This window comes from Thrips palmi, unplaced genomic scaffold (genome assembly GCF_012932325.1).
Source record: "Thrips palmi isolate BJ-2018 unplaced genomic scaffold, TpBJ-2018v1 HiC_scaffold_4, whole genome shotgun sequence".
Taxonomy (NCBI): Eukaryota; Metazoa; Arthropoda; class Insecta; order Thysanoptera; family Thripidae; genus Thrips; species Thrips palmi.
This window is the reverse complement of record NW_023144631.1, coordinates 1,587,903-1,612,169: the sequence shown is the minus strand read 5'-3', so window position 1 is coordinate 1,612,169 and position 24,267 is coordinate 1,587,903. Positions and strand designations below refer to the sequence as shown.

At 43.0% G+C, this 24,267-nt stretch overlaps 6 protein-coding genes across 7 annotated transcripts; 3 read left to right on the top strand and 3 right to left on the bottom strand.

Moving 5' to 3' along the window:
* Window positions 1-182: 182 nt before the first annotated feature.
* On the bottom strand, window positions 183-4,457 carry LOC117649324 (SID1 transmembrane family member 1-like). The gene is made up of 16 exons (XM_034391962.1): window positions 4,111-4,457; window positions 3,833-3,990; window positions 3,563-3,757; window positions 3,331-3,481; window positions 3,173-3,256; window positions 2,854-3,083; window positions 2,609-2,775; window positions 2,459-2,537; window positions 2,234-2,381; window positions 1,958-2,155; window positions 1,759-1,876; window positions 1,428-1,667; window positions 1,237-1,347; window positions 913-1,154; window positions 679-792; window positions 183-584 (listed from the first exon to the last, which is right to left on the bottom strand). Exons 1-16 carry the CDS (start codon window positions 4,294-4,296, stop codon window positions 522-524), a joined length of 2,484 nt encoding a protein of 827 aa, XP_034247853.1. The 5' UTR covers window positions 4,297-4,457; the 3' UTR covers window positions 183-521.
* Window positions 4,458-7,550: 3,093 nt separating this feature from the next.
* On the top strand, window positions 7,551-10,403 carry LOC117649493 (histidine-rich glycoprotein-like). The gene is made up of 5 exons (XM_034392360.1): window positions 7,551-8,179; window positions 8,248-8,380; window positions 8,510-8,589; window positions 8,647-8,918; window positions 8,995-10,403. The coding sequence occupies exons 1-5, from the start codon at window positions 8,016-8,018 to the stop codon at window positions 9,546-9,548; spliced, it is 1,203 nt and encodes a 400-aa protein (XP_034248251.1). The 5' UTR covers window positions 7,551-8,015; the 3' UTR covers window positions 9,549-10,403.
* Window positions 10,404-10,540: 137 nt separating this feature from the next.
* Window positions 10,541-11,866, top strand: LOC117649874 (MICOS complex subunit MIC19). The gene is made up of 2 exons (XM_034393051.1): window positions 10,541-10,852; window positions 11,252-11,866. Exons 1-2 carry the CDS (start codon window positions 10,637-10,639, stop codon window positions 11,567-11,569), a joined length of 534 nt encoding a protein of 177 aa, XP_034248942.1. The 5' UTR covers window positions 10,541-10,636; the 3' UTR covers window positions 11,570-11,866.
* A 59-nt stretch (window positions 11,867-11,925) lies between these two features.
* Window positions 11,926-20,441, bottom strand: LOC117649869 (protein phosphatase 1 regulatory subunit 37). 2 transcript variants are annotated; one of them, XM_034393047.1, is made up of 12 exons: window positions 19,958-20,441; window positions 19,572-19,669; window positions 19,278-19,424; window positions 19,062-19,181; window positions 18,840-18,990; window positions 18,624-18,753; window positions 18,387-18,531; window positions 18,072-18,260; window positions 17,872-17,994; window positions 16,476-17,790; window positions 16,122-16,357; window positions 11,926-16,025 (listed from the first exon to the last, which is right to left on the bottom strand). In XM_034393047.1, exons 1-11 carry the CDS (start codon window positions 20,121-20,123, stop codon window positions 16,161-16,163), a joined length of 2,781 nt encoding a protein of 926 aa, XP_034248938.1. In that variant the 5' UTR covers window positions 20,124-20,441; the 3' UTR covers window positions 11,926-16,025; window positions 16,122-16,160. The 2 variants fall into 2 exon arrangements, with proteins under 2 accessions (XP_034248938.1, XP_034248937.1); XM_034393046.1 differs by having other exon boundaries at window positions 11,926-16,049; window positions 19,958-20,123.
* Window positions 20,442-20,475: 34 nt separating this feature from the next.
* On the top strand, window positions 20,476-22,759 carry LOC117649871. Its single transcript, XM_034393049.1, has 6 exons — window positions 20,476-20,679; window positions 20,945-21,130; window positions 21,209-21,347; window positions 21,427-21,588; window positions 21,673-21,798; window positions 21,884-22,759. Exons 1-6 carry the CDS (start codon window positions 20,553-20,555, stop codon window positions 22,086-22,088), a joined length of 945 nt encoding a protein of 314 aa, XP_034248940.1. The 5' UTR covers window positions 20,476-20,552; the 3' UTR covers window positions 22,089-22,759.
* LOC117649872 (ELMO domain-containing protein 2) lies at window positions 22,704-24,218 on the bottom strand. The gene is made up of 2 exons (XM_034393050.1): window positions 23,597-24,218; window positions 22,704-23,515 (listed from the first exon to the last, which is right to left on the bottom strand). Exons 1-2 carry the CDS (start codon window positions 24,114-24,116, stop codon window positions 23,094-23,096), a joined length of 942 nt encoding a protein of 313 aa, XP_034248941.1. The 5' UTR covers window positions 24,117-24,218; the 3' UTR covers window positions 22,704-23,093.
* Window positions 24,219-24,267: the final 49 nt, after the last annotated feature.

Below are 24,267 nucleotides of genomic sequence, written 5' to 3'. Positions count from 1 at the left end.
TCACTCTGTATATTGTCTCCAAAAAGCATTTCCTTTTTCAAATGGGGCTCAAATTTGCAGGAATAAAATAAAACCAAGAAGCTACAAAAAAATTCTTTATGAAAAATCTCACATATTTGATATTTTAAAATCCATATTTGGAAAAATCAGCACAGGTCAGTTAACAGCGAGTTCCTTTCCTCTTTTTTTTTACTAATATGGCATATACATTCAAAAGAAGCACTCAATCACAGAACAAGAGAACTCATGAAGAGTCCATTATCTTAGAATACAAATCATCTCAGTAATAAAATAAATTCTTTGCATGGACTTAACACATTACCATGAAAAGTTCCATAACTCAAAAATGCTCAACAGACTTGACTTTATAATGTACAAATAATTTAATGGCATACTGGCCAAAAAATGTATCACAGTCTTGTTTCAGCAAGTCTAGCAGCACCATATCAATATGTACAAAGTTATATTTATCTAGAAGATAATCTTCAAACTGCAGTGTAATGAAGAACTGGTGTCTTCCATTAGAATACAGGAATTTTTGATCTTGATACATGAACCAAGTCATCGTCTAAAGTGAGCAATGTCTGTAAAAACAAATGTAAAGAAATGAGTACACTGTCACAACAAAAAAACAGGCACCAAGTCATTTTCAAACTAAGGATCTGGAGAAAGCCTTACCATAAAGGAGAAAAACATACTGAAGGCTGATAAAAAATGCCAAATGTCATGTTTATCATAAAAATTCATAACCTGACACGGTTGGTTAAAGCTGCGAGACTGTGCAGGTGTGACCTGAAAATAGAAGACAATGTTTGAAGTTTATAGATTAAGCCCTGACAGGAAAAATTAGATGGTAAAGCCTGTCTTCAAATGTTAAGAGCAAAACAAAATTTACTATGTGTTGTCACTTACTGCCCATGATATAGACTTATGGAAGAAAAAGTAGAGAGACGATCCCCATCCTAGTGTTGCCAGTATAAGATAAGCGGCTGGTTGCAGAAGTAGCTTTTCCCCACACAAAAATTTCATAACAATGTAGAAAATGGTATACAGCATAAGGTTTGCCATGAAAATGGCTAAAAGGTACGATCCAAAGCTGCTGTCAAGGTGATAAATCCAGACAAGAGCAGCAAGACCCCAATTGGCCATGTTTCCTGCAAGATAACACAACATCTCGTTTAGAAGCATATACATGATCCAAGAACCGCAAAGCACTGCATTTAAATGAACATGTACCTAGGATAAGGAGTACCAAACGACTTGGATATCTTGGCTTAAAGAAAGCACAAGGATTGGGTATTATTTCTTGAATGCATAAATTATATGCCCTCCTAAACATACTGAAACCTAAAGAAATAAAAACAAGCATCATCAAGACCTTATTTAAAAAGCAGTTTATCTGGATCCTTACTTTGTTAAAGACTTACCAAATCGTAACCGTCCCATGTAATAAATCTTGCCAGATAACCACATGCAGGTGAGAACATGCAACACTGTGAACGCTGCCCAAAAGTATGTAGTTCCAGACAATATGCCAGCCACTCCAACTAATATAACTAGTGCAAGAACTCCAAAGGTGGCATAAGCACTAGCATTGATATCTGGATGACGTGTGTGATAAATTTTTAACATGCACAGCAGAGAGATGACATACATAAAGCTTGTATCTTTGGAAAAAACAAACAAAACCAAATTAGTTAGAACATGTAAAACAGAGTAAAAAGCAATAACTAAATATATATTTTGATATCTTTATACCAAACTGGAAGTTAGAATGATTGGGGCACACGTGGTAACAACCACTTAAAATGCCCTCCATCATCAAAGCAGCACCCATGGCATATAAAAGTCCATAATGCTGTGGTATACCAAAGGACTGCAAGGAGGAAAATATTATAGAAAGCAGAAAATAATACTTAAAGGAAAATAGTGTTGTAAGGCAGAAAAATATAATTACCCTGTCCAAGTCTCTAATTTCTGCAGCAGCTTTACAATGCATTATGTCTCGTCTGTATACAAGTATAACAAACAATAGGCCTAAAAGAAAATAGCCAATGTTTGAAAATACATGGTTGAAATCACTCAAAAAACCCAGAGGATACGAACAAAGGAAATTGTAGTAACATAGATCTTGATTGCCTGTTTGTTGGAGAACCTGCAAGGGAAAAGCATACATTTGAGATGTTTCTGGAAGCTTTAAGTGATGCAGGAAAAATTGAACCTCTGAACCTACCATCTGAGAAGACAAAACCAATTGCACAACAGGCAGAGCATAAAATGTAGCAACAGTCAAAAGGTTCCAGAAGTACATTAAGGACTTTTTCCTCAATATTTTTGGATTTTTTCGAGCAAGATCACAAACATACAGAATCTTTTTGGAACTGAAAATAAAAACCCATACAAAACAAGAATTAGGAACAAAAATTCTGTAAGAGCAGTTAAGCTAATTTTATCTTACCGTATAACATCTTTGTCATAATTTGCGTCATCTAATGTGTCAATGTCAGTTTCATCCAAGGAGGAATCCATAGATACGCCTGGGATTTAAAAAATAATAATTATTATCAATTAAACACTTTTTTATTAACATATGGTAAATACTACTTACAGTCAGGAGCAATGGTGGTATCTGATGTAGTGTCTAAGCCTCGATGACACCTTCTGCAATAAGGTTGAATATTTCCTCCTGATGTGGAGGCATCAAGATCAGGTGGTCCAGCCTGACTTGAGGTAGTGTCATTGATAAAATTGAAGAAGTCAGGATTATTTTGCTTTCTGGTGAAGAGAGACAACACTAAATTAGTCCCACATACACATACTAAATGGATTCTGTTAAATATGTTCTTGTCTTACTTAAAGAAGTATGCCACTGACACAAGTAGGGCAATCACGTAGATTGCCAAATAAATGGAGAGAGCTGATACTGTAGCTGTAACATATTCCTCATAACCAATGGATGGATGTAGAGAAAAGGCAACGCGCTTGCTCCTTTGAGTTGGTTCTTGTGATGAGACACCAGTACAGTCATAATCATCACCTTTCACCACAAAAACAATGTAAAATCCTAAGGGAAACAGGGACCTCTGATGGAAGAAATATTATCAAAGGTAAAAAAAATAGCAATAACAACTGTAGAAAGAAATAGTGTGAAACAATTGCAAGAAATGCTCACAGTAAGTGTAATACCACCACGAGAAGTCACAGTCTGGCGATATCCTTCAAATTGAACTGTTCTCTCTAAATCAAATACAGGGCACTGCAAAAAAATATCAGCCCTGTTCAAAAGAAATATACAAAATAATGGAGAAATATGAGGGAAAACGAACTTACGCTGATGTTTTGAATAGACACAACCATGCAGACATTGTCATCTGAATCAACTCTGAGGATTACAGTATCTAGAGATTGAGGTGCCCAGTTGAACTCATAAAATGTTGGCTCACTTGGGCTAACCGTCAGGTTGCGACCATCATTTACACCACTGAAATATAGGAGTCAAGATCATAGATATGGAGTAGATATGGAGTACCATTCAGATATCATAAACCAATTAGTTCCTCACCTAACTACAAAATCATTTTCTAATTCTAATTTTAACATAAATGTTAAGTTTTGAGAAGATGATGATGAAATAATTATGTCAACCTCCTCCCCAATCTCAGAAGAGAAACTGTTAAATGGTCCTCCATTGTAGAGTGCTGCCCTCTGATAATTACTATTTGGACAAAGTGTTCTTGATGTTCGATGATATTCGACCCTAAGAAACAGAAAACATCAAACACAATGAGAATCATTTTAACTTCCATCTACACTATAAAGTGAAGCAACTTACTTGTCATGTTTAGTGGGAACAATTAGCGGCAACTGCCATGACAGAACTCCCTTCGCTTGTCGCAGCACTACCAAAACTGGCAAGGCACGCGTAGCATCAAGACACTCAACAGTCACCCGAGCAGGTCGTGACTTATTATTGAGCCCTTGTGTTTTGAACTGGAACGATACACAAGACATGAGTGATCTGACAGGGAAGTTACCTGGAATGTCAGTGTTTTCCTCAACCAATTTGAAGGTTAAGACAAAGTGCGAAGCGCTTGGCCGAACACAACCCACCTGGAGAGACCGGAACTGAAACAGATACTCAATTGTCGAGTTCACGGAAAAGTCGGAATAGATTTTGCCCACTTCTGCATTACTAATGACCTGTGTCTTGATACCACCATTGTCAGATGATTGACAGCGAACGACGCAGCACTGGAGAGTGAAAAGGGAAATCAAACATATTCCCCACTTCGACATGTCGTAGGCGTAATGTTAAGGCTGACAGCTTCATCCAGACATGGCACGGAGACAGCCCAGCTGTGCACGCCGTGAATGAACTAGACAGAGATAACGATAACACAGGTCGAAGCAAGAATGATGTGATTCATTCGCACAAGAGGCAGACAAAAGAGCAAAGGGGAGGGAGGGGGGGGGCATATCAGCTGAGCTGGGCAATGACTGCGAATAAGCAGACAGGAAAGCCCTTCTGCAAATACGCAACGTGCGTAAGACAAGATCCCGCGCATTCCCTGCATTCCCCCATCCCATGTTGCATTCCCCATTGGTGCGATTTGAAACTATGCGAGTGTCTGTTTCCATTAGCCATGGCGTGGCGCCGTTCGAGGCACTTGACGAGAAACTCAAGTAACTCAGAGTGCTCGGCAAGCCTAAGAATTGTTTGTATGGTTGTTGTATCTCGGCAGAGGGTTGGGAAATAAACACACTGACACACTTTTAAATGGTGACTTTATTGACTAAAATTTGAGTGGTGACTCACGGTCATGCCATTGATGTTGACAATTGTTGGGCATATTATTGCATTTTCTAATGAGGGAATAAGTTCTAGGTTTAGATTTTTTTGCGGGGGTCGATGGGCAGGTCGGCCCTGGTGACTGGAGGCAGGGGGTCGTACAGCGAGTGGGCGAAGGTGGCCGCGCCGACGAGCAGCCCGAGGGCGAGGATCTTGTTGGCGGCCGCGTTGCGGCGGTTGTAGTCCTCCTGCCAGGAGCCCTTGGGCTTGGGCAGCGAGTCGTAGGTGGGCTTCTGGAAGAACTCCTCGTACACGGCGGGGTCGGACTTGCCGGACATGGAGCGCCGCGCTGGAACAGAAGGAGAGGAGGGCTCATAAATACAACATCCGCCGACAGGCCCGACAGGCATCCGCACTCGCTAGATAGGAGCAGCCCGGAGGGGGCAACAGAAAAATCCACCACGGCGTCGACAGCTATATGAAGCGCGTCCGATACGCGGCCGGCGAGCCCGAGTCTCGCAGAGGAAGACGGACCGCTGCCATTTTCACTGCCTGATTTAAGGCGCAGATTGCACGGCCCGGCGCGGCGGCGCGTCCGCGTGGTGAAGCGCCTCGCCAGCCTGGCCGCGTGTTGTTTTTGCCCCGCCCCGCCTGGAGGCCTGGAAGGCCTGCAAGTTGAAGTCGGGAGTCCCGAGGATACGCGCCTCGAGGCGCGGCTAGCGGCGGCTAGTGCACCCAGGAAGTCCGCCAGCCCGCCGAACAGAAGCCGAGCCGGCTGTCCCACGCCCCTCCAAGCCCCTCCCCTTCCATCGCAGGCATCGACACCGTGTGCAAATGCGGAGGGAGGACCGCGCCGCCGCGCAGCGCAGCTCGCACCGCGCCGGGGAGACGCACAGCTCCGCCGCCAGCGCGCCGCCCGACGAACGCCACCTAGGCCGCGCGGTGACACGTGTGCGCCGCGGGGTGCCTACCCGCGCGGCGATTCGCCCCGACGTTGGAGCGGATCGGTCTGGCCGGCCAGGCTCTCGCTGCAGAACCTTCTGCCTCTCTTGGAGGCCTTCAACGAGTGCGACAGACAAGGACGTCGCTCGCAGGCTCGGTGCCCGGCCACGCCGGCCAGAGCCCGGTCCATGACAGTGCCCGGCCAGCGTCCTGGACGCATCCTGGCCGCGTCCTGGCACAGTCGGGCTCTCTACGGACGACTAGTCAGTCAGACCTCACTTGGCCCTTCCAGTCCAGCCTGTCCAGCCTGCTCCAGCGCGCCAAAGAGAAGGGCGCACGAGAAACGAAGACGCGCATCTGCCTCTCATGCGGCGGCAAACAAAACCGTATTGTAAGAACCGCGAAAAAGTCTCATGCGCGAAAGCTCGCGGCGTGGCGGGGCGTGGCGGGGCGTGGCGGGGAAGGACGGGGCGGGGCGGGCTGGGGCGGGGCGGCGGCCTCTATAAGAGGCTTGCGGCGCGAGGGGGAGGGTCAGTCGAACAGTCGTCCGCGAAGCAGCAGCATCATGGAGCCCCGCGGCAGCCACGGCAGGCTGGTGAGTCAGCGAGTCACTCGGTGTCACCCCCACTCGAAAAACGCGCCCGCGTCGCAGCCTTCACCACCCTCAGCGCCATTTTACAAAGTTTTCAGAAAGTGACAGGTCCCGCCACATGCAACAAAGTGTACAGTCACCGTCGGGGTGTTCACTCCTCCGGATCGCGGACAGAGTAATCGCTGCGTTTACGATATCGCGCTCCTATTGTGCCCCAAAAGTCGAGTATTTGGACAGGTTGGAGGTATAATTGTTACCTCATTACTCGTTAAGCAATATGCGGGTGATAACCGATCTGAGCGTGCAGGACTATTACGCCTACTCTTCGAAAGTCACGCAGTTGTTAGTATTTTGACGTAGCATTAATAGGATGTCAAACATTGTCAGCAATGGTGGAGCTCGAACGCGATAAATTCAATGCCACGGTGTTTTGAAAGGCACGCTGTGCGTCAATTTTATTTTTCTTCCAGTCCCAAGATTTCCCCCTTGTTGCGTTCGCGTTGAGATTTCACACATGACAAGAGGCCCCGCTCAGCGCGCTTCACCCCTGCTCGGCTGTTCACTGCCTGCCAAAGTAGGCGTGTCCGAACGAAGGACGTCGGCAGTCCGCGGCCGCCCGCCGTTTTCACACGCCCCGTCGGGCCGTCGGGCGCCTGCAGTGCCCCGCACTTGCACTTCCAGGGCCATCGCCCCGCCCCCGGCAGACTGATTCCGACAGTCGTCGCTCTGTCTCTCTCGCTCTCGCGTGGCGTCCCGTACAGGTGCGAGAGAGACGGAGCGACGACTCTCGGAATCGGTCCGCTGAAGGTTCGCGAAGCCACGGCCACGGCGGCGAAAGGGTGGGCCTGGCCAAAGTGACGATGCGCCACTTGGAGATGAAAGCACGCGATGACGGGCCGGCAACGACATCACGACCAGACGGGGAAATTAGGAGGGGGGAGGGGCGTGTCACGAACGGCGCCGAATCGAGATTAGCCGCTCCCCATCGAGATAACAACGAAAGCACCCTGACCGCGCCGTCGGGGCTCGAACCCGGGCCCCTGGGCGCCCCTGGCCATACGCGGGCACGCCTCTTGGTTTTAAGTGGGTGCTAAAAGTGGCACCGGAGTCGCCGCGCCGCGATGCGCCGCGATGCGCCCGTCAGTCGGCAGGAAGAAGATTGGCGCGTGCCGAGCAGTGCCGAGCCAGCTTGTGCATAATGGATGGGAGAAACGAGAAACCGGCGAGGCGGGGCGGGGCGGGGCGTGGGTGCTGCTGCACTTCTCCACGCGCAGTGCATCGCGGTGCATCAGTCACGTAATAGGGATGCGCTTTTGTTTTTGTTCTGCAACGGACAGGCCGGACAGGCGAGCCTCACTCTCAGAGCAGCAGTCCTGGGCCACGCGGTTCTCCCTCTGCTCCAGGACTCTAGCGCCAGTCGGCACTCGGCCCGGGCGGGGCCGGGACGTCTCCGCGGTGGTCGAGCTTGTTGAGTCCCGGAACTGTTATCCGCGGGGTGGGGGCGGGGCCGCGGGGGCGGGGCCCCGGATTTCGTTAGGTTCCGGGGGCCGAACAAGGCACGGCTGGCGGGGCTCGCGGGGACGATTAGCAGGCCTCCTTTCCGGCGCCGACGGTTACTTAGTTCCGATTCCCGATTTACAACTTCCCTCCCACTCATTGCGAAACGCTCGTAAACGGATAATTGCTTCATAAATGGAGTGTGACTGGCCGACTGGCCGACTGGGGCGGGCCAACTACAAGGAAACGGACCGGCGCTCCGACAAGTCATGCAAATGTGGTTCTTGTCCGCAGTTGGCGCTCTTGGTGGTCCTGGCGGCACTCGTCGGCACGAGCATCGGGGGGTCCGGCAAGGGCGGGTAAGCTCACGTTGCGGCGCCGCGTGTCGGGACTGCCGGCTGCACTCACTTGTCCACATGATCCCCAGGCGCAAGATCATCATCCACGTGCCATACTACGTCAAGAACCACCACCACACGCACACCGTGTTCAAGTACATGAAGGGCAAGGACCACGCCGAGGGCGACACCGAGACCGTGGGCGACGGCGGGCACGGCGACGCGGACGGCGGCGGGGAGGGCGGCGCCAGCCTCGAGCAGGGCGGCCACGGCCCCGTCCACCACGGCCCCATCCACCACGGCGACGGCGGCGGCAACAGCGGCGAGCAGCACGACGACGCCTTCTTCCAGCCCAGCCACGCGGAGGACCTCGGCCACCACGACGAGGGCGCTGGCCTCGCCACGCAGGACTCGCCCCAGGCCCTCGGGCTGCACGGCGAGCCGCGCCACGTTCACGGCCACCACGGCCACGCCGGCGGCAGCGACAGTCGCGGTCACCACGGTCATGGTGGTCACGGCGGCGGCGGCGACAACCGAGCAGACATCCGCGGCCACAACCGCGGGCGCCTCTACCGGCACCGCAGCCAGCAGCAGCAGCGCGTGCGGGAGTCGGACTCGCACTTGCACCGCGAGGAGAGGACGCGCCACCACCACCACAACAACAACAACAGCAACAACAACCACCACCACCACGGACACCACGACGACGACGGCCGCGAGCACGCCCACTTCCACACCAAGTTCACCGTCGGCGAGAACGGTAACTACAGCATCGGCGCTGGTAAGCGGATCTTCGACGCTACTTGAGGTGTGACGCCCTGTTCTTTGTGTTGCAGACGGACAGGTGCACGAGACTGACAGCTCTGAGAGCTCGGAGCTGTCTGGACACGGCTTTTTGGAACCACACAGGGAGCCCATTCCTCCCATCATCCCGAGGGAGCACGATTACCACAACAAGTATGAGGTCACAGACCACGAGTCGTTTGAAAGGCGTCCAATTTCCGAAGAGAGGCACCCGGTGGAAAACTTTGATGAAGAGGAAAGGCATCATGGGAACCATCCACACTATGACGGTTACAATGCCCTTCAAACAGAACTGCGGCCAGATGAGTCACAGCATCACCCCAGTCCAGCCTTTGAAAAGGAACGTTCTCCATCTTATGACAGATATCGGAATGAAAAGTTCGATGACAAGTTTGTCCCAAGAGAGAGTAGAGGACCCAGGAAACATAAAGGGAAGAGATTTGATGAAAAGGCTAGACGACAAAAGTATGAAGTAGAAGAGCCAAATCAAGAATCATCACCCAGTCGAGAAACCTTCTCATCCCATGAAAATCCACCTGACTATGAACCCATCAGACGCAGAAAACATAACTACAATTGGAGATAAATGGAAGGCCCACAAACAATCTATCTGACATGACAAATCTCCAGCTCAAGCAACAATGTAGCTAGCCAACCAACCAATCCTGATCTCCATTCTATGTCCTAATTGGCAGAGTCTGTTTCATTGTTGTATGTTTGTTACTTGTTATTTACATTCATATGTTTGTTGTTTATTTTATATATTGTTATGTTATTAATTGTTATTCTATATATTGTTTAAAGTATATATTTCATATAAAAACTGCTTAAGCATATGAATATTATTATGTGCCCATGTTGACATTGGATGAATATGTTCCACAAAAGCACGAATTTGGCAAAGTAAAGTTGCTATAGATAAGACGTTGAGGCACATTTAAATAAAAGCGTTGAAAGTGAAACGTGCATAGGACAGCAGAACAGCAGAAAAGATTGAGGTTAGGAGATGGCCATCACTAACATTTAAGTAGCAAGGCTCACAAGTATCATCATTTGACATAAAACGATAAAACTAGATCTAGAATTCTCTGCCACTAATAAACAAGAAGAGCCCAGGAGGAACGAAAATCAGGGTTTAATGAGCGACTAGAAGTCCCAACACACTTTAGGGCAGATTACAGCTGATGACAAGTTGGATCCTGACACCCTGTTGGAAAGAACAGACAACTTACATGCTGCCCTTACGACGGGCCTGGCAATCCTCTGAAGAGCAGACATTTTAGAATGGGCTTATTTCTTCGCTGTACGATGCGACTGCGAACTTCGCAAATTTCTCAAGGAGATTTGAGACGAAAGTCTGCTGCTCCTTCAACGATCATAGCCTTGTGTGAACGAATGAAAACGGCTTCGAGCACTGATCAAAAAGTTCACAGTGTTCGCTCATTTAGGGTCAAAAATATCAAAAATGGATTAATTTTGAACATTTTGATTTTTTTTCACTCTCTTGTATGCATAAAAGAATATATTCAGAGGATTTTTCTCAACGATGACGATACGGAAGAAGCACAAAAAGAACATCCAAGTATTCTTTTTCTTGTTTGTTTGCCGTTGTGGCGATTGATTGGAGGAGCAGAAGAAATCAGAGTTCTAACCTAAATCACCAGTTTTACCGATATGGGGGGCTCTCAGAGCACGAGAAATATTAGCGTCGTTAATGAAAACGAAGACAATGTCATCAAAGTGTCCGATGGCGTCGTCCGACGACTCTTCGGAGACGAGTCTGCTGCCTCCGCCGGTGGTGCCGTAGAAAACCAGAATCAGTCTGCCCCTGCCGCAGTAGCCGCGCAACCAGCATATATCCCAGGATACAACCCCATTAGCACAGCTCAGGTGGGACAAATTGCTCTTCTCACCTTTATTTCCAGTGCCATTGATCGAAAGTGCCATGACCTTTCATGTTTTGATAAGTGACAGTCAGTGACTGGTGTTCACATGACCCCGCTCCTCTCCAGAGGTGATTAGTGTCATCCACTTGGTTGTTGTCCCCTCTCTCTTTACTTGTGGTCATCAGCCAGGGATATCAAGTTTCAAATTATTTTCGGAATATTTAGTCATGCCGTGGTCTGAGCTGTCATTAATGTTCACTTTAGTTGGGGCTGAGGTGCAACCAGTGACAGCGCCTCACATTCTGTCAAATCCAAGGACAAAAATGTTTTTTCTGTATTTTTCTTTTCTCCTGTAATTTTCTTTTGGCTTTAGGTCTGTTTATAATTACTTTTTGATTTATAGGTGCGGAGAGAAGTCCTGGCAGCCAAGGATGAATCGGACAAGTATTGGACGAAGCGAATCAGCTCCTTAGTAGAGGCCCAGGAAAGATCCAAAAAGTATTCTGAGAGTGAATATGAAAAAGCTTTGAATGAGGTTAAAACTATCTTCAAAACTCACAATACTGTACACTATGAGAGTCCCTGTAAAGATATTGAAGGTTCACTCTCCAAATGCTATAGTGAAAATTCATCTAAGTCTTTGAATTGCGCTGCTCAAGTACAGGCCTTTTCTGAATGTGTACAGCTGAAACACAATAACATGTCAAAAGCAAGGACATAGGCACCCAAGTTCACATCTCTGTAGGCTATTTTTAACAGTTTTTGGAGAAATGAAGCGTTCTAAACCATTTTTTGTTTTTTTGCAGTCAACAATTCTAAGCTGTTTATTGAATTTTTAGACCCATATATTTGATCTATCATGTTACTCTCAGAAGCAACACTATGGGCCTTTCCCTTTGATAGGGTTTGTTCTTTGTTATTGATACCCTGTAAGGGCCCTTTGGATTAATTGTAATGCCTTACTTTTTTGTGACCTACCTTCACTTGTAATTGTCAATAAAAAAAAGTTATATTTTCACTTTGGTCGATTTATTTCAAAGATAATGGTGAAAGCTTAGGGGAGGATCAACACTAAAGTTTGTAACACAAATTATGCATTTATTACGTACTACACATTTCAAATTTCAGTATCATATGTAGAAGGAAACACTATACACCTTAGTTGATCAATGCCTGAACTACACTCAAATGAGATTGGCATTGTTATCAGGTTTGCACATTGTGATTCATATCTTGAGAGAATGAAAACAAAGTAAGGAAGGGGTTGAGAGGACAACACCATCTTTGATCCCATTAATTGTTGTCTTCATAGTCAAAGATTTTTTTTTCCATTCATGCAAAGTTTTTAAAATAAGATTGGTCCTTTCAGGAAAAGCAAAATAAGGAGAGTTCATATACCAGTCTAACACATTGGCTTCAGCAGGTCATCATAGTACATCTATCTACTTCTGAACAAAATGCTTCAAGTGAAAACCAACGAAAGAAATAATCTGCAATGGCTGTGAAGCATAAGTGTTTGCCATTCAACTAGTCAGAAGCTAATGATAACGAATATACCCCATGAGAAGAAAAATCAAGTATCACACTTGTCAAAGTACATATTAAAATTAAGAAACAGAGGAACCCCAAGCAACTCATGAGGGAGAGAAGAGGCAAGGACTTAAATTGCAGTTATATAGGTGCATCAGAGTTTTGCAGTCTTGACTGTAAACATAAACAAGTGATATGAATATTTGGCCTCCTAAATATCATTCACAATTGGAGGCAGATTAAATTTGTGATTATAACATATGCCTTTAAACAATAAAGATAAGAAATTTAAAAAGGGTCCTAGAAAATGATAAAATTTCAATATGAGGTTGCTCTGTTACAGGCAGGATTCTGCTGACAAACAGTCCTTTAAATAAAAAAGACGAAATGGGTGAATAAGTGACAAGCAATCCCATAAAGCTAAACAAACACGAAATAATTTTCACTTATGTAAAGTCAAACCAGGAAAGAATAATCTTATCAGAAAGAAATAAAGCTTTGAATTTTTTGATTTTAAAGAAGCAGATGATATTGACAGGAACCCATGATACAAATTATCATCAGTAAGAAATGAAGCAGCGCTGAAGAAATAAGCAAACAAATGAAGCTCTGTAAAGACATCATTGCTATAATGACCATGATTACTTAAATCTAACCATACTGATAAATATTAACCCAGGAACATGGAATATTATTTTATCAACAGGCACATGTGCTAAATTAGCAAGTTAACACCTGAAAAAATAAAGCTAACTCAATGAGAAAGTTTAGGACTCAATAACAGTTCCTTACATCCACGAGCTCCTAGGTAGACCTGTGTTTCTTTGCGTACAGCATTGGCAACAATACCTGTGAGCCACATTCATTCAATATGGAGATTTTCCAAGGGTTTTAAAACAAAGTCCATCTTATTTGAAGATGCGCACTCATCCATTCAACCAATCTTTTATGTCTATCAGTAAACAAATACACAGGAATAAACTGTAAAAATCAGGAGGACATGTCAAATATGTTACCAATGGCTTCCTTCTTCAACAAAACTTTCGAAATTGGAACATTTTTTTATGATAGTCACTGGGTATCCAAATAGCGAACACAGCGAAAAGCATGTCCACAACATAAAACATTACCAGATTATCTTAGGTTCATTTGCTCAAGTGGATGCGAGGGTCCACTTTAAGTTTCCCACAGTTAACAGTCAATTAAAATTGTAATAGGAAAATAGGAATTATTACATAATAATTTCACTCACAACAGAGCAGAAGTTTTACCTTAGCATAAAAATTTGAAGAGTAACAGTACTCAGAAGATTCATTTGTGCTCAACACAAACCATTTTCAATATAACCCCTTTCTCTAAGAGCATAAAGCTAAATTAATAGATGGAGGAAAACTGCTCCAATGTCATAGATATATGCATGACACTCAAGTGTTACTTTATTAAAAAATAAACAAACCCCCTGGCATACCTATGATTTTCTAATTTCAATGCAGTACGGTTTAAAATGACCTCTAATTAATTATGTACAACGGTCAACCACACTCCAACTGTGTTAACTTTATAAATTGAGGATATCAGGAGGTTTCACATTAATCTTTTCATATGATTAACTAGAGGATGAAGGAGAGTAAACTATCACAATTCTCACTGTACACATCCAGACAAACCATACTTTCAAGCCAACAGACAACAAAACACAATTCTATTCAAAAGAACATATCCTGCCATGAACATAATTCAATGCAACAACACAATACACCGAGCATAATCCACCGAACATAATCCACCAAGCACATGTTCGACACTACTTCAAGGAGGATGAAAAGGTGAAAACAAGAGGGGCAGGTCTGCTTTATAATCTCATGCCACAGAAACAGTATTAAAGGAAGAAAGTGTTGAAAGATCCAGGTACTTAAAGTTCATGAAATGGTTTGAAGTTTGTGCTCAGTATTTATAATTGAAAGATCAGAATCATTCTTAGGGACTTGATAAAAATATAGCCACTGTAGAAGTTTTAAAAGAAAAAGAAACATAATCAGAAGTACTTAACTCCCTTAACAGGGGTTCAATTTTTGAAGGCACTGAAGATATGCTTCCCTTTACACACAAAAAATCTGGTAACAGGCCTCCATGCATTCATAACCAAACTAAGTCCAAATAAATATACACAAAAAGAGAAGTTTTTCGGTGGCCAAATGAACAGCTGTAAGAATGACTATAAGCACAAGGATATTGTGCTACATACATCACAGACAGCGCTTACATTATGCTGAATAAACCATTGGTAAGTACCAAGGACTGCAAGCTACAGACTAGACACTAATTTTCTGATTTAAAAAAGAAAGTAAAAACTACCCCACAAAATTTTAAATTGATTCACATCTGGCTTATTCTTTTGGAATTTTACAATGTTAAAGTAATCAATAAAAAGAGGGTTCGATACTCAGAAATGCAACATCACATGCTTCAAAATTGAATGACTAAACACTACTTCCATTTCACACAAGACATCTTAACACTGACAAAATGGGGAGGACACTTAAGGACTCAATCGATAAGGGACTTCCCTTGAAATAATACTAGGTACCCGTCTCATTCTGGTAGCTGAGGCAGCAAGTTAAAATTCAAAATGTTAAAGGATTCTAAATTTGAATATTTTTTTTTTAAACGTATTATCATTTTCATATATTTTGAGTACTAAAAACAAATACCTGAGTGCAGAAATCTGCACAAAGAAACACCTGATACCAAGGCTTGAAAAAAGCCTTTAACATGACTTACATCACTGCTTCACAGTTTTCTTAATACCACTGAAACTCATCAGCCTTTACTCCTCTAATAGATATTCTTTGTTCTTTCATGTATTAAAAATATAATGTATTCCATTCAAAGCTGCAATTGATCAAGAAAATGATCAAAATAACACAGATGCGCAAAACTCAAAACAGGCAATTACAGGGTTACACTCACATTAGATCCACAAATGAATACCACCTACGAAAATAAACACAGCTGTATGATCAACACACATAACTATTCTCACAAACATAATTCTTTCGTGCCAACATTAAAATATACATTTTATTTTCCTAAAATAAGTTGGTAGTTAAATGGAAACAAATACCCATTTAATTAAACCATAACATTTAAGGTAACTTTCACTGAAAACAGGAATTCATTGCTGAACTACAGTAATGTATTTCTCTCTTATCTCTAACAAGAACTTCATCTTAGCATATATTTGTACCATCAGAACATACACAGAGAAAAGAGCTACTCTATAGCCATATTTTCCAGCAATAAAATACTGCATAAGAATTTGTGAAAGGGCAGTCATTCCACAATAGATTGTATCTCATCTTTCTCAAAAAGAAAAAAAAAGAAACAAAAGAAAGAAAGAAAACCAACACAGGTATTGGCAAATAATCTCCATCCCCTACCAGAAGGAAAATGTAAAAGAAAAGAGGTACAAGTTGATAAATATGTATGTAACGAGATTATTTTGTGCAACTGGATAATGTTAAAACATTAAGTCCTCGTGGTCAAAGACTATGAGTAAAACAGACAATTTTCGTTTTAGCGTTTACCTTCAGTTCAGGAATTTTGTTGTTTTACTTTTTTTACAGGTTGCAAAGCAAACACCATATCTGAAAAATACACACACACACACACTGAAAGATTACTAATATTGTTATTTCAATACAAAGATTCAAGGAAATGGTTGCACCTTGTGTATACCATACCTAGGTAGCACAAATTGACGGCTGTCAATTTCAATTTTCTCAATGGGAGTCATCCAAGGTAGAACATACTGGAGGTGACTTTTGAGTCTCATGGCTCCTTTGGACAGTAATCAAAGGTCTATCCAGAGTTGTGCTGGATGTATGGTCATCCAGATTTGTGCTGGATGAATGGTCAGAGTCAACAACAGTCGAGGAAGTCATGCTTGCAGAAGACACAGACACAGCATCAGACAATGCTGCAAAAGATGTGAGTCCAATGAATAAAGATGGAGAGACAAAAATGAGCCCACAAAAGGCCTGGAGTTTTTTAATTTGTTGGAGCATACACTGTAATTTGTTTTGTATTACTCTCACCTGCATCATCACCACTTCCGCCAACACCACCACCACCACAGGCCTCCGCTTGATGGATATTAAGATTTTCATCTTTTTGTACCACAACAGTCTCCTCTACTGGTGGCACAGATTTGTCAACGTCTTGAAGACTACACTGCCCATTATTGTTCATAACATCTCTTCCTCCTTTAACTGAATCAGCATCACCACTATGACTAACAGCTAATGGCCGCAAGCTACTGCTCCCGCTTCCAATAGGCCTTCTATCATTTGAGACACACTCTAGAGGGGCTGGATGAGCTCTACCTGTGTTTTTCAGAACATTCCCCAACCCATTTTCAGCAGGCTGGGCCGCACGTTGTTGCTGAGGTGACGATTGAGGTGATCTTCTTGGCATTGGTTGTTGTGCTGGAGTCGGCTGAGGTGATGGATTTTTGTTGAACAAGATACCAGGATTCTGAAATAGACCTAGTAGTCGTTCCAAGCTGGAAGGAGCTTTATTTTCATCATTGGAACTTGAAGTCACTGAAGCTAGAGTCATAGGCACCCATGATATTTTCCGTGATCTTGTTTGTTGTTGTGGCTGAGCAGAGGACTGTGGCTGGCCAGGGGCTTGGGAACAATTCTGTTGTAGGCGCTGAGGGCTTTGTTGCAATGATACATGAGCTTGAGGACTTGAATCGCTCTCAACTTGCAACCCCTCTAAAGCAGTGGCATTTGCATGAGCCATTATATTTCGAACTTCACTGTCAGTATCAGGAGTTACAGTCTCTCTGTCACTAGATGGACTGTCCTGTTGGTTACAGGCAAACCCAAAGGTCACTGAGTTCGATGCCACAATGGGGGATGGAGGTTCAACAACAGTCACTTTAAACCTTGATGAAGGGAAGAAGCAGGTCGGTGATGAGGATGGGGAGGCACTGGGTGAGGGCGAGAGTGAGTCAGATTCTGAAACTTGGGAAACCCTAAATCGATTCCGAGCTGGCCCTGGACTGGGAGCAGGTGAAGGCATAGGACTGGACACAGGAGATGGAACAGGCGATGGAGCAGGTGATCGAAGACGCGTTCGATTGCGCTGGGGCTCCGCAAGCAAACCACCGCTAATGTTACAATTATCTTGAGCAACAGATCTCAGGAGCGTTTGGCATGTGAGGGAAATTTTGCGGCTATTCACAGATGTGAGACGAACACGTCGCTCGGATTTCTCAGAATCTGATACTTCACTGACTTCTTCTTCTTCTTCTTCAACTTCAGGTTTGGGGATTTGTTCATTACGGGAGCAGTAACCTCGAATTTCACTCACCAATTTCTGATAATCATTCAAAGTAACATCCTGAAAGTTAAGAGGTCAGCTCAAGTGATTAATCAGTCCAATCTCTCACAAACTAAATAAAAATACTAAGTTCTGACTTACAGGAGGTCGCCTCTTTGGAGCATCGTCAAGGTCCAACTGAGTTACAGTTTGGTTCGATTTCATGGAAAGGGCTAGAGCTAGGAGCCCAGCCATTAAAATTGTGTTGTCTCGCAAATCTATTCTCTTTAACATAAAAAGAGTTAAACTGTAGAGTTTGCTTTGTGAAGTACACTTCATTATTATTTTAAGATCAGTATTACCTGAATAACTTTATTATCCTCAATAACTTCGGCCAAAGCAATTGCACCCTCACATGATAAGTGTGTAGACTGCATGCCTAATCTCAGCAGAGTTTTATTTTGTTGCAAGGAATCTTTCATGGAATGCACTACGTCACTGGTTAAAACATTATGCCCAATGTTGAGCATCTCCAAAGACCTACAATTGGACTGAAAAAATAAATAAGAAAAACGTTGTTATTATTATTATCTGTACAAGCAGACATGAAAACTGAAAGGTTAACAGATAAGATAAGATATGGACATTGAAACAAATATTAAAATGTCTATGCTTACAAGTGCTCTGGCAAAGTGTGGTGCGGAACTGCGGGTGAGCCTGTTGTTCCACAGAACCAAAATGCTTAACCCACCCCCTGACGATGGCTGCTCAATGAGTCCGTCTACAACATGACTAGCTCCATCATCTTGTATATTATTATTGCTGCAAGGTTAATACACATTGTACGGTAACAAAAAGAGATGGAATGAACTAAAACCCTGTTGTTGTTGTTTTTTTCTCATAACAGTTATTACCTGATATCTAACAGCTGGAGGCAGGTGTTCGACCTCAATAACGCAGCTAGTTGAAGGGCATCCGTGACTCCCAAGTCATTATCAGCTATGTACAATTCTCGGAGACCAGTGTTGAGCTTCAAGGCACCAACTGAAGGATCAATGCACAAAATTAAAATATATTTATGACAGGGTTTAGGGAGCAAACACTTAACAGTCAGTGCTCAAAACTTATACCTAAAATAATTATAGGACGACCACTCAATTTACAATTTTCAAGTTTAAGCACTTGAAGATGTGTAGTTATTCTTAGAGAACGGCTTATTATGGGCATTATCTGCTCGTTTAGAGTCATATTGCTGGCCTCAAGATGTTCAAGGCATTGAGTCTGAAAGGAAAACAGCAATTTAAAATGCATTTTCACTAAATGATGCCAAGCCAATCCACAAAAATACGTACCTTCTTTATCATGCGTGAACATGCTTGCCAGCCACGAGCAGAAATATTTTGATTCCCTGATATATTCAAATTGTTTGCTGACTCATAGTACTCAATCATGTCAAATATTGCCACAGCTCCCTAGATTATGAAAATTGGAAGGGTAAAATTAAGAAAATAACATGAGGCAATGTCTGATGGGGCACAGATTGAATTAAGCAAACATATCATCCAAACCTCATCATCAAGAGATGTGTCCTCAAGGCTAAGAGAAATAAACTGAATCCTTCTTAAAATTTCTTCCAGACTTTCCCCACGAGCTGAGTCCAGAAGTTCACCCTTTAAATCCAGTAAGCTACACCGATCCCCATTAAACTCAAGGGCCTGAAAAAAAAATCATAATACAATATCTAAGAATACATAAAATAATGTGCATAAGGGCAAGACTTAGGTCTGCAGTATGCAACAGATGATGGAGTCTTAACATAAACTGATTACAGAACACATTGCAGTATGGTAAAAAATACGCACTTCAAGCTGCTTGAGAACAGAGCCCGATGGTGGATGCCCATGTTTAACACAGGATGAGGAATACGATGTAATGATCTGACTTCTGTCAAAATTGTCAGCTGAAATGAAAAGTCAAATCATTAAGAACTATTTTAAGAGGATTAGTCTCGCAGGTAAATGCAACAGAGTGTTAAAAAGGTCAAAGGTGCTATCAATTTATTTAAGATAAATAATGTTGAGAAAATGTAATTGGTGCATGCTGATGTGAGTGACACATCTAGAATGTGTGAAGCGGAGTGTAACAGATAGGCTCAAGAGTGGTTATGTTTCAATTTCAGAAAATACGTCATGAGAGTGGAATAGGTTTAAGGGTGAAAGATTGATTTAAAGATGAGGATGAAGCTCACCATACTCCCAAGGGTTGGGAGCCTCCATGTAGCCTGTGACCAATCTGCTATCATCTTCTGGGAATGACACCTGCTTGCTTAGGGTGTTACGCCTTTCAGCCTGAGGCCTGCTCCTGTAGAGGCACCCCTTTGTGAGACTTGGCGTCTCTTCTGTCACGGAACTCATTGTTCCTTAAGGTCGCATATCCAGTCAGTGTTTGAAAGAGTGTCAGAGAGCCCTCGAGCCCCCACAGCTTCACAACCAGAAGCTACATTATACCCCCTTTAGGGAGGAACGATCTTGAGACATACATTCTTCGGTAGGTTTACCGCCTCAGCGGGATGACGGCGCACAGGAAGCAGATTTTCTGGACCACAGATTTTAATTTGACAATATTTCACCCACATTCAACCCACCGCAAAGGGTTTTAACCACACTTCAAAGCACAAAATCCGCGAAATTCCGCGCTGACTAGAGTGGAGGAAGTGGAGGCTGAAAGCAAAGCTGTCTGCTAGAGACAAGTGGAACCATAACAGCTGTTAACGCAAGGCGGTGGATGAGGGTGGGGGTTGTTGTGTAGTTTCCTGTCGAGTCGACAAGCCAAACGCCGAAACTATGTGGTTTTTAATATTTCTGCTGGCTATCGCCTCATGTCACGCTTCACCCGCATCTCTGGAAGTTGTCAATGATGATGAACTGGTCAACCTATTCCGCTCAGAGAAATATGTCGTCGTTTTGTTCAGTAAGTTCTTGGTATAGGTTAGGCCATACAGACAGATTCTACTTTCACTGCCGGTTTTCTACCATTTTATGTTTCAAAAGACGGATTTATTGCGAATGGCATCGTTTATTGAATTTTAAACATTTTGGGTGATTTTGGATGGTTGACAGCTCTCTATTTGCTGTACACCGTGCTCGTAACTTGCACATATTGGGAAGGGCTGCTGGTGTACAACTTAATTTTTTCCGCTCCAATGAAACAAATTTTATTTTTACCTTGTGTTTAGCCAAAAAGGACTGTGAACCATGCGAGGTGCTTGAAAAGGAGCTGACCGCTCTCCGAGAAGATCTAGTCGATGCTCTGAATGCTTGGGTTGTGAAGGCTGTCTCAAGCAGTATGGTCAAACTGTACAGTCCAACGAAGGAGCCAGCGTTAGTCTTCTTTAGGCATGGAGTTCCATTGCTTTATGATGGTAAGCATCTCAGTATTGTTTGTTACCCCTCCCGTTTACGTCCAATAATATGGCTGCCATGGTTTTTGTCCACTGTAGGCCCAGTAAATGACGAGCTGATCTTGCATACATTCTCTGACAACAGAGAACCAGTTGTTAAGGAACTCAATGATGATACTTTTGAACACCTTACTCAGGCTGCAACTGGTGCCACCACTGGTGATTGGCTTGTCATGTTGTATGTTTCCATTGATTCCATTTATCTGTTCTATTGTTCCCCTCAACTCTTGCCTCTCATTGACTTTGTAATCTTACAGCTACACTGACAACTGTGTGGACTGTCAGCGTCTTCAGGCAAGGTGGGAAGCTGTTGGTGCTAAACTGAAAACCCGCATGAATGTCGCTCGCGTTAACAAGGGCACTACTGGCGCAGTCACTGGTCGTCGTTTTGGTGTCCAAGAAGTTCCTACTTTTATTTTGTAAGTCAATTCATATTCTCTTTCATAAAATTAATCAGATGTGTGTTTTAAAGTTCTATGCTTTGAATTTTTAATATATTTCAGATTCCGGCAAGGTAGAATGTATCGATACCAGCTTCAAAAATATGATGTTGCATCTTTTACTAATTTTGCAACAGACTGGTACAAAAATGCAAAGGCTGAAAAAATTCCCACTCCAAAGTCACCTTTGTAAGTTGAGTGCTTTTTGTATTTGGTAAAGATAGTTTTAATTATCCTTGCTGAAATACTGATGGTTTAATTTTAATTGTTTCAGTGATGACTTCACACAAATGCTTGCTGATTATCTGAGGGAAAATACATGGATATTCTGGCTTGGTCTGAGTAGCTTTTGTATCGGTTTAATTTTCTCTCTTCTCCAAAGACGTAAACAGGGTGCAGTTAGTAAGCCTAAATCTTCTGAGAGCAAGGCCTCTAATGAAAGCAAGACCTCCAAGGATTCTAGTAAAAAGAGCAAGTGATTTGACTCTTTGTTTTCAAGTGGACTCAAGGATTTTCTTTCAATTGGTTGTGTTTTGTGACTATTTTTTACTTCTTTTTTTCCATATGCTCTCAAAAGAGGGGTCACACATGTCTTAACAAATATTTTGTGTCATATCCTGTGAGGAATTTGGTAGTTCATGTGTAGTCAAATCATTATCACCAAAACCCTCCATGAATGTTGAAACAACAGTCTATTTCACATTGGGGTCTGTTTTCAAAATGCTTTACAGTACATTCCACAGCTAATTAAATGAACTTAATACTTCCGAGGACCAAGACATCCTCTACTTTTAAGACTGACTTTTCATGAAAGAAACCAGCCTAATTTTGTGTAAGCACATGTATTTTGAGGCATTTTGTCTTTGTTCTATCTACTATCCTGATGTTGATCATCATGTAAATGCCATGGTATTCTGTTTTGTGTTAAATTTTCCTATTTTGGGTTATGTGAATGTCTTAGTTGTTTCTGTCCTGGGATTTTTTAAAAATCCTGTGTAGCACTTACTGCTTTCCACCTAGTAATAATATTAATGTTGCAATTAGGAGCTAAGGCTTTTCACCTTTAATAAGCACTAATGGGGAAGAATTTTCACTTTTTTGGCAAATTCATTTTTATTTGTGCTGTAATAAATGTACATAACATTGTTGACCTTGGTGTAAACATAATTTGTGCAACTTCCTCTTAACCTTGCCAATCATGAAATCAGTTTTCTGGGCTCAGGTTGAAGTGTTTATAAATATACTGTGCCATTTGGACCCAATTTGGAGCACATTGTCACAGTATGCTGCATATGGTTTTTCTTAAAACATACTTTTGAAAGAAGAATGTAATTAATTGGTAAAGAGATTATGGTCCCTGAGAAAATTTGACATGAGTCAGATTTTATCTATTAATAAAGAAATAAAATATACCTAAAACACTTTAAAATAAAATAAATAATTAATGGGTAACATACCTTAAATGTCTTAGCAACAATTTGGATTTAAATTGTATCAACAAGCATATTAATTCTGAACACAGTGTGGGGATTAGCAAGAATGGTTCTAATGGAGGTCTCAAAATCATCTCTTATTCTAGCAAAATCCATTATGTCTTTTGGTTTGGAATCAAACCAAAACCTATCAAACTCACAGAACAAGTAACAATATAACTGATGGAAATGCCTCATGACAGGGCTGCCTTTGGCAAAATTAAATATGTGAGATTTGGCTGCTCCGTCTTGCAGTAGATGGTAAGCTAGACTAGTCAGATTAATTCCCACGATCGCGAATGCATATCCATTGACAGGGTGAAGAGAGTGTAGTAAAACATGTTGTGATGCTTTTTGGTAATGGTCAGAAAAGTAGTATAAGTTGTGTAAGCCTAGCATACCCATTCCTCGAAAGTCAGTTTTAGGATCATCACCTGCAAACAAATTATGAGTGCTTTAATGGAGAGTTCTAAGAAAAGAGCACTTACTTTGCAAAGTCAAAACCCACAACTTACCCTGGAATCCTATATCTTGCCATTGTTTAGTCACTCGAGCCTCTAAACGAGTGTCTGGATTAAGTCGTTGCCATAACCCAAGCAACATCTCCTCATGTTGGGGGTTGGAGGAATCATAAGCAGTTCGCCTCAGTTCTTCAACTTCTACATTGAGCTGTTTATAGCCCCATATCTGTTCCACTGTGCGTCCAAATGACTTGATAAACTGGTTATGGATAGTAGGATGAATCTTCTTAACTCGTAACACAGTCACAACTGCAAATTCAATATTAGTCTTTGTATGCTTTCCTATAAACTCCAGGTTCTCACTTCTTTCATTCAAATATCTGATGACTTCTTGAATCTGCGGCGTTTTTGAGTGTGTCAGGGAAAATTCTACCCCAAGAGTTCTGGAAGCGCCGCTAGGTTCACCATAGCACACTCTTTGTAGTTCACATAACTTCGTTGTCTTTCTGAGAAACCACTTAATCAGAGGTCGGAGGAACCAATAAGCGTATAGATATAAAGAACCCAGATACATATCCAGACAAATATAACTTCTCAGCAAATGAGCAAATTGACGTTCCGGCAGCACCAGACGACACACACTGACGACACACAACAAAGCTCGCTCGACGACACATTGCAATTCCACTTGCACATGACACGAGGAAGTTTCAAAGGATGAGAAA

Bases quoted from the DNA above. Each gene is read 5' to 3' on its own strand.
- LOC117649324 (XM_034391962.1), bottom strand. From the start codon at position 4,296: ATGTCGAAGTGGGGAATATGTTTGATTTCCCTTTTCACTCTCCAGTGC. The intron at 3,482-3,562 runs GTGAGGAACTAA...CCTATATTTCAG, and splicing joins GAAAATGATTTTGTAGTTAG to TGGTGTAAATGATGGTCGCA. The intron at 3,084-3,172 runs GTGAGCATTTCT...TTCTTCCATCAG, and splicing joins GTGGTGGTATTACACTTACT to AGGTCCCTGTTTCCCTTAGG.
- LOC117649493 (XM_034392360.1), top strand. From the start codon at position 8,016: ATGGAGTGTGACTGGCCGACTGGCCGACTGGGGCGGGCCAACTACAAG. The intron at 8,381-8,509 runs GCGGACGGCGGC...GCCTTCTTCCAG, and splicing joins GCGACGGCGGGCACGGCGAC to CCCAGCCACGCGGAGGACCT. The intron at 8,590-8,646 runs GCACGGCGAGCC...CGGCAGCGACAG, and splicing joins TCGCCCCAGGCCCTCGGGCT to TCGCGGTCACCACGGTCATG.
- LOC117649874 (XM_034393051.1), top strand. From the start codon at position 10,637: ATGGGGGGCTCTCAGAGCACGAGAAATATTAGCGTCGTTAATGAAAAC. The intron at 10,853-11,251 runs GTGGGACAAATT...TTTGATTTATAG, and splicing joins ACCCCATTAGCACAGCTCAG to GTGCGGAGAGAAGTCCTGGC.
- LOC117649869 (XM_034393047.1), bottom strand. From the start codon at position 20,123: ATGAGTTCCGTGACAGAAGAGACGCCAAGTCTCACAAAGGGGTGCCTC. The intron at 18,991-19,061 runs GTACGTATTTTT...TTTTCCTTTCAG, and splicing joins GTTCACGCATGATAAAGAAG to ACTCAATGCCTTGAACATCT. The intron at 18,261-18,386 runs GTAAGCATAGAC...TTATTTTTTCAG, and splicing joins CACACTTTGCCAGAGCACTT to TCCAATTGTAGGTCTTTGGA.
- LOC117649871 (XM_034393049.1), top strand. From the start codon at position 20,553: ATGTGGTTTTTAATATTTCTGCTGGCTATCGCCTCATGTCACGCTTCA. The intron at 20,680-20,944 runs GTAAGTTCTTGG...CCTTGTGTTTAG, and splicing joins ATATGTCGTCGTTTTGTTCA to CCAAAAAGGACTGTGAACCA. The intron at 21,799-21,883 runs GTAAGTTGAGTG...TAATTGTTTCAG, and splicing joins CCCACTCCAAAGTCACCTTT to TGATGACTTCACACAAATGC.
- LOC117649872 (XM_034393050.1), bottom strand. From the start codon at position 24,116: ATGTATCTGGGTTCTTTATATCTATACGCTTATTGGTTCCTCCGACCT. The intron at 23,516-23,596 runs GTAAGTTGTGGG...ATTTGTTTGCAG, and splicing joins GCAAGATATAGGATTCCAGG to GTGATGATCCTAAAACTGAC.